This window comes from Pseudorasbora parva, chromosome 16 (genome assembly GCF_024679245.1).
Source record: "Pseudorasbora parva isolate DD20220531a chromosome 16, ASM2467924v1, whole genome shotgun sequence".
Classification (NCBI taxonomy): domain Eukaryota; kingdom Metazoa; phylum Chordata; class Actinopteri; order Cypriniformes; family Gobionidae; genus Pseudorasbora; species Pseudorasbora parva.
The window spans coordinates 3,443,901-3,455,286 of record NC_090187.1 but is presented as its reverse complement, the minus strand read 5'-3'; the positions used below and the strand labels follow the sequence as shown (position 1 = coordinate 3,455,286).

General features: G+C 38.8%; 1 protein-coding gene across 2 annotated transcripts; it reads right to left on the bottom strand.

Moving 5' to 3' along the window:
• Positions 1-1,483: 1,483 nt before the first annotated feature.
• Positions 1,484-10,404, bottom strand: LOC137043269 (ATP-sensitive inward rectifier potassium channel 1-like). Of its 2 annotated transcripts, XM_067419464.1 has the most exons (3): positions 10,283-10,404; positions 4,934-5,023; positions 1,484-3,118 (listed from the first exon to the last, which is right to left on the bottom strand). In XM_067419464.1, exon 3 carries the CDS (start codon positions 3,107-3,109, stop codon positions 1,988-1,990), a length of 1,122 nt encoding a protein of 373 aa, XP_067275565.1. In that variant the 5' UTR covers positions 3,110-3,118; positions 4,934-5,023; positions 10,283-10,404; the 3' UTR covers positions 1,484-1,987. The 2 variants fall into 2 exon arrangements, with proteins under 2 accessions (XP_067275565.1, XP_067275564.1); XM_067419463.1 differs by lacking the exon at positions 10,283-10,404 and having other exon boundaries at positions 4,934-5,130.
• Between the last annotated feature and the right edge of the window lie 982 nt (positions 10,405-11,386).

Here is an 11,386-nt window from a genome sequence, read left to right as displayed (position 1 = left end):
CTTGTTTTGTGTGTCATTTGACCAATGCATCAGTTGGAGAAAAAAAAAAAAAAATATTATAAGGTGATGTAGTTACACATTACTACATGTACTTACTATAGTAATAACAGTATTGTATAATTACAAGTAACTAACCCTAAACGTAACCCTAACCGTAACTCTAAGAACATTAATTAACATCACTAATTACTTATTTAGTACAATGTAACTACATTGAAATAAAGGGTAACACTAACACTTAATTTTAAGGTGTCATGTTACAGTGTGATTATATATTTAAGTACTGAGTAATATTGTTGAACTAAATGTACAATAAGGTTAGGGTAGCATTAGAGTTTAGTTTAGGGTTACTGTTATTACATATGTAACAAGGACACTGTAAAATAAACTGTTTCCAAGACATATTGGCTTACACTGAATTTATATGATTACATAAAAAAGTCATCTTTATATCAACTGTATTTAATTAAATATTAAATAACCCTGCTGCTTTAAATTTTTAAGTACAATTAACTTGATTGCAAGTACAAAAACAAAGTACAGTTAACTTCAGATGTTTCAGCCATTTCAACTTAAATTACATTAAACTGACTTAAAACATGAGTTAAATCTTGTAAAGTTTTGCTTAGCTTATTTCGATTAGTTATTGGTCATATCATTTTTTTACAGTAGGACATCAACATAAGAGCTGTTCATGGATCAATCTTATGGTCGAGACTAGATGATATTTCATCTATACTGGGTGATCATAAAGCGCCATGAGCACATCCGAGGAGCATGATGAGCCATCATAGTGAGTATTAACAATGTTTTATTAACAAAGTTTGGGAGAAACACGTGGGGAGCCCTATATACATAGCCTATGTTCCTCAGTTATTCTGTGACCCCGACTCCTCACTCTCAGCCGGTTCCTATCCCAGCCACGGATACTCTGGGTTCAGACCAAATCCTGAGCTCGGAGCCTCCCCTCGGACAACACGCCAAATGCTCATAATCTATTACTCTATCTTATACTCAATGATGCAATATCAGTGCTAAAGGATTGTAAACACTGATGGATAGTCTAAGGTCAGATACATTAAGTGTTTGGCAGTGAAAGCTCTTCAGGGTATTATCTTCATCCCACGTCTAATATATTTTAAAAGCTCTTTATTATTTGATGTGTCATGAAGTGAGTCAGCGGGTCACAGCTTCCTCCCGCACCTCCCTTTCTTACGCACAACTCTGTGTGACAACGCTGTGTCACTTACTGCTTTGTTTGGCTGTGCGTGATGAGATTTATATCATGTTAATCCAACACTGTGGATATAAAACCAAGAGTCAGTCAAGTCGACTGTATGTTAACTATAGCTTTGTCTTGTACGCCCCCATGTGGTCAGTTTTAGATTGAGTGAATTAACTCACTGAGTGAGTTTTAGATTTGAATGAATTAACACACCAATTCCAATATTTTTTTTAATCGTAAAAAAAGTATATTTACAAAGTACAAATGACATTTACAAATGCAATAACACAATATTAACAGTATCAACTCATTTACAAAGGAAGAAATCCACCCAAAGGGATTCAGAGTGTAAAAGCATGTGCTGGTTCATTGGTATATGAAATCAGTTCATCTTAGACTTTAATATTCAGGAGCGGAGTAATAAAGTCAATCTGGTATTAATGAGCTTGCAGTTGGTACTCTCACTCCCGGCACAATGACCCTGTAACAGAACAGCTCAAGGAACATTCACTTTTATTTTTCCAAAATGACAAAAATATTGCTTTCTTGATGCAGTTTTCTATGCTTGTCGCTATAAAATAAGCGATAAAATAATCATAAGAAATGGACTGCAATATAGGCACTCTCTCAAATACATAATTTTGCAGTTTTTCTAATATAGGGGGAGATAAAAACACTCGTCTTGCTTCTTTTGTGTCCAGTGTTTCCAGTATAGTGCATTTGACCTCGCATTGCTTACAGTTCAGTTCAGGTCAGTCAGTTTTACATTTTGGTGCTGTTGTTGGGCGGCTCAATTTCAATCACCTCGAAGCCCTGGTTATCGATGCCGTTTATGGAGTGGTGATGATGTCCTGCCTCATTGTGGTAGCAGTATGCGCAATGAGCGGTCGGCACGGGCACCATTTTGGTGAAGTTGGAAAAGTCCACGCGGTATTTCCCCTCTTTGCTCCGGGAGATGATAGGGAGGAAGTCGTATCCCCACATGATCTCCTGTGGGATGTATGAAGTCCTGACCTGGCAGGAGGAGCTGGTGGACTCGGCCGTGCCATCGAGAAACACTACGAGCTCAAACTCCTGCTGATGCAGAGTGTCCACGGCCATCTCGAAGAACGGGCTGGTTTTATCGATGACGTGATACAGGGTTAAAGGGCACACGAAAAACAGGTTGTCCTTGCCGGCGTCCACCATGAACTCGATGCTGACCTGGTCCATGATGATGGTCTCGCCTTCGGGGGTCACTGTGGTCCTCAAGAGCTTGCCGTAAATCTGACTGCCAATCATCAGGGTTTTGCGCAGGTTGGCCACTCGGATCTGAAGGCAAAGAGTGCCTTTTTTAGGGCAGATAACCGCGGATTCGCTGAACGTTATGGTCTTGGCTCTCTTCTTTGGCAGGGAGATTTTTGTCATGACCACTCCGCACCAGAAGCAGTTGATTATGGCACCCATAAGACTCTGAATTATTATCAGAGCCACGGCTCCCGAGCAGGCGTTGGTCACGTACACATTGCCGTAGCCGATGGTGGTCTGGGTCTCCAGTGAGAAGAGGAAAGCGTAAGTCATGTCGGTGACACTAAAGACGCATGGCGTGTGATTGGCGGATGGATTCTGCCACGCCAGATCACCGTTGTCTCTGGCGATCCAGTACCAGAGGAGGCCGAAGATGAACCAGCTGAGGGTGAAGGATGCCACGAAGTGCAAGATGACGAAACGCCACCGGGTCTCAACGAAGGTGGTCCATATGTCGAGGACATAGGCGAAGCGGTTTCTGTGCATCACGTTGCCAAACTCGATGTTGCAGCGGCCATCTTTGGTGACCAGGCGATATTTGCGAACCCTCCGCTCTGACATGTACTCTTTCAACATCTCTCTCACGGAGCGAGTCATTTTGAGCGTCTGAGGGAAGAGAATGAAGCGACATTTGTTAGTAAAACCAAACCAAGACAGCAAAACGGTAGCTTCAGTGTAAAACTCTCCAGTCATTTGGTTGCTACAGCGTTTCAAAAAGGACAGAGAACGTGTTGTCCAACAGACTGGAGTATTTGGGGATAAACACTGGCTATTGTTATGCATGAGATGAGATCGGTCTACGTACTGGACGTGCAAATCACATGAGGATATGTCATATTTTGCAATCAGTAAACAATTCTTTTGAATCGGAGCCAATTCAAATAGCATTCCTAATAACACCTTTCAGTTGCAATGTCTTTCACATTTTGTGTTTTTTTTTTCTTTCTCCAGGACATTATGGCCTGGTTTTACAAACAAGACGTAAGTTCACAAACAGGGCTTAGGTTGATATTTAAATAGTGCTTTCAGTAAATACAGCTCAAACATTCATTTTCACATTTGTTCATTCATCATATCCATCCTGGGACTATATGCTTAAGCCTTGACTGTGAAACCGGGGGTATGAGAGTTCATTTGAAACTAGTTATCATTTCCCAAGCCATGCATGAGTGAGTGTGTTAATATTAATTAGCCGAAAGCCAATCTCTGAACTCTATGCAGAATGACATTAACACTGATGACGTAACAAGTGTTTTGACTTCATACCATAGGAATTTGAAAGCAACCACACGGAAATAAGTCTCAAGTAATTGATTATGGCTGCTATACGTTTATATAGATAAACGTTTTTTTGAGGGGAATACATATTCACTATTAATCATGCCTCAGTCAGCTCATAATTTATGCTTATTAATAGTTAGTAAGGTGTTTGTATCGTTTAACAATTTATTTTTATTTTTTTCCTTTGGTAGGCTTAAGGGATGTAGAAAATGGGCTCATACTTTTATTTTTACTGTGTCCTAGTTACATTTATTACATGTACTTACCATAGTAATAACAGTATATATATATATATAATTACACTGTAACAATGACACCTTAAAATAAAGTGTAACACAATATGGTTATGCAGAATAAATCATTATTATGTGCTTTATAAGTACTAATAAACAGCCGATATGCAATATAATAAGCAACTAGTTAAAAGTGAGAATTGTTTCAATTTTTTTTTTTTTCAAAGTCACTGATTTCCAATTATTTCTGTTTAAAAGGCACGCTTGCAAACATAGTTAAGTCGGCGTTCAAAGATCGTCTTAAAATATGACTACAATTAAAAAAGATATGGTCTTTATGAACTCTGCATACAAGTGCTAGCTCATGCCCTTTTGTCTGACACCTGACTGTGTGAGTCAGGCCTCTGGTTTCGCTGCAGGCTTTGATTCACGATCATTTTACTCCACTTGACACATTCTGAACATTTCTTTGTACTTAATTACAACAGTACATAAAAGCGTTGATAAATGCAGGCGTCGCATGGCAGCGTGTTTGGGGCAGTTAGCTGCGGGTAATCTCCGCTTATCTGTCGTTTATGAGCGACGGAGCGCTGCTCGCTTTGCTCCAGATCCATTTGTTCCATCTCTGGAGTGTGCTTAATGTTTAATGCAGAGTCTATTAGAATACACATCATCTCTGTCCTGAAGCTCAATTACAGAACAGAATAGCAAGTGTTCATCCCAGCCAGAGGAACCCGCAGTTCCCATCCACCACCAGTCATCTGCTGTACAGATTTATTAATTTAATGTTCCCAAAATACCATGAGGAATATCGGCGCTGATGAGTGAACCAGACCGCACATCAGATGAGCAGAGATTTGCATTGCACACATCCAGACACACGTACTGTAAGAAAGATTCAGCTTACCTGCTAGAGAAGACTGATGAGGTGCGGATCACTGACTTCTTCAGTCGCTCACCGGCTCACTTGCTCGTCGTCCACTCTTTTAAATGTGAGCTAAAGCAGGAAATTGGAAATGAACATGTGTGTGTTACTCATTAATAAGCTGTGTCCCTCCTCAACTGTTTCACACTCCGCTACTCTCTCTTTCTCTCTCTCTTTCCGTCCAGGTGTCGGTGTCAACTCATGCCCAACTCTTCCCTTTTCTAGTCTTCCCTCCTACTCACAATCATCCCGTGTTTATGTATACACAAATTGACGAATGTACACACACACATGCTTTACACAAGGGGAGCACACAGGGTGTGTTTACTCTCACACACTCACGACGGAAGTGCGCATCAACAAACGAACCCACTCCCGCACGTTTGAAAGGAATGCGCTGGTACCCCCACAAAATCTTGTTCATTTTTGCTTTGCCATAAATATACGTCAGCAGCGATGGACATGTTACATTAAGCGGTGCATGCCGTGATTAATCGGGCTTCTGGGAATGTTTCGGGTCACCAGCAGCCTGCAAATCACAAAGGTCACAGGTCACGCTTTGATGCAACTAATGAGGATTTGATTGATCTATAGATGAGTTTGTGGTAACACATTTTTCTTTATTTGGACAGACACCAAAAGTGTGAAATTTACAAAAAATATTATGAAGGCTCAAAATTCAGACACAATCCCATAACAAGAGTCTCGTTTGTTAGTAACTGATGTAGAAACATAGTTTGTAACATGCATTTCAGTGTATGTGTCCTAGAAAATATGAAATATTAATGAGATCACATTTGTGTTGTACATAATTCTGATCTGATTCAAAGAACAAATGCTAATCATTCTAATGGAGTTCAGTCAGGACTCTCAGATATTAACTCGTTCTTCAGAAATGTGAGAAGACGTATCAGAGATGTGATAGGGAAGATGATGAGGCCCAGGACTGTGTAAGTTTACAGACTGACTGGCGTTTGAGACGAGCTTTTCTGAAGGAATCTCTCATCTTCCCTTCTCTGATCTTTTGTTCTTTGGACAGTGAATGAAAAATGACAGTGGTTTCAACCTGAGATCTCAAAGCATTTCCTTTTCCACAGAGACTGATTCTACAAGTCTGCTGACATTGATACAGTCCTTTTCATTCAAATGAGCGACTGATGTTGAAAATCACTTTCCGGAAGTCCTCGCTTGTTGTTTTTTAACGATTAAATCATATGATTAAGAATTTATCATAAGTTACACACTATATTATACAAAAGTTAGTTCCTGACATCAAATGTGACCTTGGAGCACTTCACCAGTCCTGCGTCTCACGGGTATATCTGTGGCAATAGCCAACAATACACTGTATGGGTCAAAACTATACATTTTTCTCTTATGCCAAAAATCATTAGGATATTAAGTAAAGAATAGGTTCCATTAAGATGTTTTGTACATTTCCAACCGTAAAATATATCAAAAATGTATTATTTGTAGTAATGACTTCAAAGGTGATTTTCTCAATATTTTGTATTTTTTGGCACCCTCAGATTCCAGATTTTCAAATAGTTGTATCTCGATTGAATATTGTCCACTCATCAATGGAAAGCTTATTTATTCAGCTTTCGGGAGATGTATAAATCTCAATTTTTAAAAAATGGACCCTTATGATGTTTGGTGGTCCAGGGTCACAAATAGGAAGTTTTTCCTCCATTGTTAAAAGACAACATTTTACAACGATTCTACCATTCAACTGTTACACTTTATTTTAAGGTGTCATTGTTATAGTGTAATTATATATTTAAGTACTGATTAATATTAATTAACAACATGCACTTACTATAGGGTTATGGTAGGATTAGGGTTAGTTGCGTGTAATTATGTATCATTTTACTGTAATTTCTATGGTAAGTACATGCAACATATGAAACAATGACCCTTTATTATTATTCTTATAATTTTTTAAAAAGTATTCCCAACTATTTAAATGAACTGTTATATTACAGTTGTCTTGCTATCACCAGTCCAAGCTTAATTTAAGATTGAACACTGGTCTGCTCTGTATTTTCTACTGCACGAGAGGCGTGATCAACAAGCATTGTTCGAATAACATTGTAGGCAATTGGATAGTCCTTCAACCAATCAGAACTCAAGAGGCGTGATCAACAGGCCACCACCCATCGCTTCTCTATCTGTCGTCGTGTTAAACCCGCCAATAGCGCATCAGGTGGATAAGCCAGTCTGTGATTGGTTACCGCAAAAGTGTAACAGAGGCAGTAGAAATGAATGTACAGGTTTCCAGACTGAGTTGCCGGGCGAAATCAAATCGCTGGCAGATCAGGCTGGTTTTCCTTCATGACTGGATTTTAAATTGGCCTTGTATTTTCTGGATAACGGATTCAATTTGAAGCAATGGAGACTTAGAATTCAAACAGCCTTGAGCATAAACACAAAGACCTGTTTCTGAAGTATTACCATGCTGTTGTGTGGTTTTGCATCACTATTCTGTTTTGTTACAAGGATTTCTTTGGGAAAACTGTGGCTGTGACCAAATTACAAAATATTATTTAGTCTTAAAAAATTCTTCACAGTGGTTGTTTAAATCACTATTATGAGGTGCGTTTCCAACTAGCGAGTCAAGGCTGTTTCCTGATACTGTACTGTCGCAAATTTAATCGCTCAAACCAAGTGTGCCACACGAGTCCTGAAAAGTGAAGCCAAAGCTCCACGATCGCTCCCAGGTGGATGGATGCAGCATAGGTCATAAACTCCGCCCTCTACATGTAACGTAATGGGACATAGACAAACTAAACAATCAAATTACACTTCAAATACATTTTTCCAAAAATGGTTTCTGTCATTTTACGCTTTTTTTTTAATCATGCTCATGTTAGTTCAAGTGTTTGTTCCTCAAATAAATTTGGTTTTAGTTAATTGTTTGACGCTATAACAACGGGGGTGTGATGTTAAGATTGACAGCCGAGATTGACGGCTTCAGACATTTTCCTTGAACTTCGGTAGGAGATTGGAGGTTTAACTTGAATCTCTACAATTCTGTTTATTTTTTTCACAAACAGTTGTTGATTAGGCGGGAGTGTGGGCAGGATTCACGACTTCACTTCAAGATGTCGGTGCCATATTTGGACACTGGCGGCTTCACTTACATCAATGGACTAGAGTGAAGGCGCGTCGGCCATCTTTTTTTACAGTCTATGGCTCAACCCAGTTGGTTAACGATGTCACGCAGGTGGTGGAGTAATTACTTATTTTAATAATCCGTTTGAGATTGACTTAATGCCGAAATTATGGCCGATCAGAAATCATCTGATGACTAATTATTTTGCTGATTCAAAAATAGGCTTATTTTTATATATTGAGCACATGCACACTCTTCAAACTAAAAGACGTAAATGACATTTGTATCTGTAAAAGATAGATTGTACTGAATGTCAGCTTGCTTCTTTTGCTCAACTATAATTTGCTCAAAGCTCTTTTGTGAATGTCCGTTGGAGCTATGGCTTCGGGAAACACTTGTTGAACTACGCTGACTTGTTGACTTGTTGAACTACGCTGAAAACGATGGAAACCACGAGTGTAGTTGGCTAACAGTGCTTTTGGAAACGTACCTCTGAATAGTAAGAGACCGATCTTCGAGGTCAAGCCCGTATGGGGTACCCTGGTTCTCCGGTCACTCATTTGGCTATAATCTTCCTTCAGTTCAATACCTTTGTGAGCTTTGACATGCCGAAGACCAAATTTACCTCAGCAAAGCTTTCAATGGAAAATCCATAATAAGCTTTTCAATAATACCAAACCACAAAACGTTGCCTTAGGCTCCCATTCAAGATCACTGATCCAAGAAAGAAGTTTTTCCATACTGAACTTATGTGTGTATTTGCGTCAACGGCAACAGTTGTACGTTTCAAATCCATTTTAAACTACAAAACGCTATTCTATTTAGAAACTGCTGAGTCTCTATGGCCTGGATGTTTTCCTTCACAAATTATTTTGAAGTTCTTTTCTTTTCATGCATGAAAATCGGTCATCGGGACAGAGCAGAACATGCCTTCATGAAAACCTCCCAGCATATAAAATGTTACTAACAAGCGCTGAAAGGACTCTAAACTGGAAAAATGCCAGACTTTCTGAACTTTTCCCTCATTCAGTCAATTCACAGAAGCATTGCCCTCTTAGTAAAGGTGGCAAAATAAAGTTTCTCTTCACCCTTCTGTGATCATAATGATATAATCACCTGAGCCAGGTGGCTGAGGAGGTATTTCACTATTGAAGTGTGAACGTTAATGACCAACTTAGTTCCATTGAACGATCTGAATGAATCACACGCTCCAGGCGACACACCCACTCATATTTTCTGCTTTTGTTGCCTGCTTTTTTGACCAAATAGTTATTATAGCTTTCGAGCAGTTCAGTGGATAATTTTGGAGCACTCAGTCAGTGGTCGAAAATGAAAGCCAAAAGTCATAAGCATTCTTTGCTGAGCTAAAATCTATTTAATACGTTTTTTATTAAATATTTTAATAATATGTTTTGTGTATCATTTACTTCAAGTCCTGGAAGTCATTATCATTCATGGCCAATGCATCATTCGTTGTAAAGTCATGGTTTATATTGGTTCATGGTTCGCTCTAATACCAGCAATAACCTGATTTACTCCATAAACCAACCTTGACTTGACATAAGGGGATCCAAGGAAAACAAGTCATGCCTTTAACTGTCATTGAAAGAATGATACTGCCTTAGTTCATTTTGGTGTTTTGCAAGTGCACTTCACCCAAAAATTAGCATTGTCTCATCATTAACTCACCCTCAAGCTGTTCCAAATCTATATGAGTGTCTTTCTTTTGCTTAACACTAAATAAATATTTTGTAAAATGCTGGTAATCGACAGATGATAAAACCCCATTCACTTCTATAGGGAGAAAAAACTAAAATACTATGGAAGTCATTTGGGTTCATTAACTGTTTGGTTAACCATAATCTTCGAAATATCTTCTTTTGTGTTCAACAGAAAAAAATAAACTGATACAGATTTTGAACAGCTTGAGGGTGAGTAAATTATGACAATTTTTGGGTGATCTATCCCTTAAAAGTGAAAATTATCCAATAATTTACTCAACCTCAAGCCATCCAACGTGTATATTTTTGCCGAACTCGTTACTCCCTTTTACCATCCCATATCAGATACCAATAAAAGTGAAGAAAATTTGAGTAGAAATAAAGCATTTAATATGTGTTTAATAATAAAGTGTTTATTGGTTAGGGGTACACTTTTAACCCATCTGGCATTTCAGCTGAGGACAGAAAAATTTAGAGGGAAAATCCACAACTCACCTTCCTTTAGTGTGTAGAAAACATTACCCCAATCAGTCAATACAGAGTCCTTCAGCACTTCCTTCTTCGTCTAGGTTGAGCTGATTCTGCATTTCAAACCTCTTTTTGTAGTCACTCAGTTTCTGAGAGTACAAAGAGTTCATAAAATAGATACATAGTACTCTATAATGTGCCAGATCCTGTTTAGATCCTCGGTTGGCTTAATAAACTACAGCAGTCAGAGCTGGTGTCTAGCCAGCAGAAAGCTGTCAGTATAAGCAAGGCCAAGGACGGTTGGCAAACAGCGGCTGTATATTTGCCAACGGCTCCTTGTTTAATTCAACAAGGAAAGCATCTGAGAAAAAGCCTCATTTTCAGCACCGTGTCTTGCATGAAACATCCCCTCTTAAGAACATTTAAATGGCACCTGCGAGTGAAAACAATGCAATTCTAGTACTTTCTGAAAGGTGTCACTGCTGAGCAAACACACAAAATTGGTGCCTGCTAACATATTGAATAATCAGCTTTATCAAGTTTTCAGGCTTGCTTGCACATGAAACCTCTGTTATCAGATCTGAATGTAATTGTAATGTCTACAGTTACAGCTATTGTGACAAACTAATCCTCTCTTCTGTTAACATGACAAGCGCTCATGTGGGCGCTGAACACCACTTCAAGCTAAAATGAAAGAGTCCAGTGTGATTTATTATAAAACTCAGCTCAGAGGGTGAGTAAAGCGCTCTCAACTATTGAACGCTACATATATAGCCTGGCTATAAACATTCATCAGTAATGCTGTCACCTACGCTAAAGAAATCATTTTAAAGTGATAGTTCAGCCAAAAATTTTGGCTCATTTACTCACCCTCGTGTTGTTTCAGACCTGTATGAATAAACAGTGCCGGTGACCATTGTATAAACAGAAAAACAAAGTGATACAATAATTGATATAAAAAAGTATATCTCCCACAGAATAGTCATGACTTTCATTCATGTTCCACTGAAGAATGCAACTCACAGGTTTGGAAAGAGATGAGGGTGAGCCATGGTTATCATTGTTAACTAATTCTAAAACCATAAAACACACACACACACACACACACACACACACACACACACACACACA

What these genes read in the sequence shown, in the direction of transcription:
- LOC137043269 (XM_067419464.1), bottom strand. Translation starts at nt 3,109, where the DNA reads ATGACTCGCTCCGTGAGAGAGATGTTGAAAGAGTACATGTCAGAGCGG.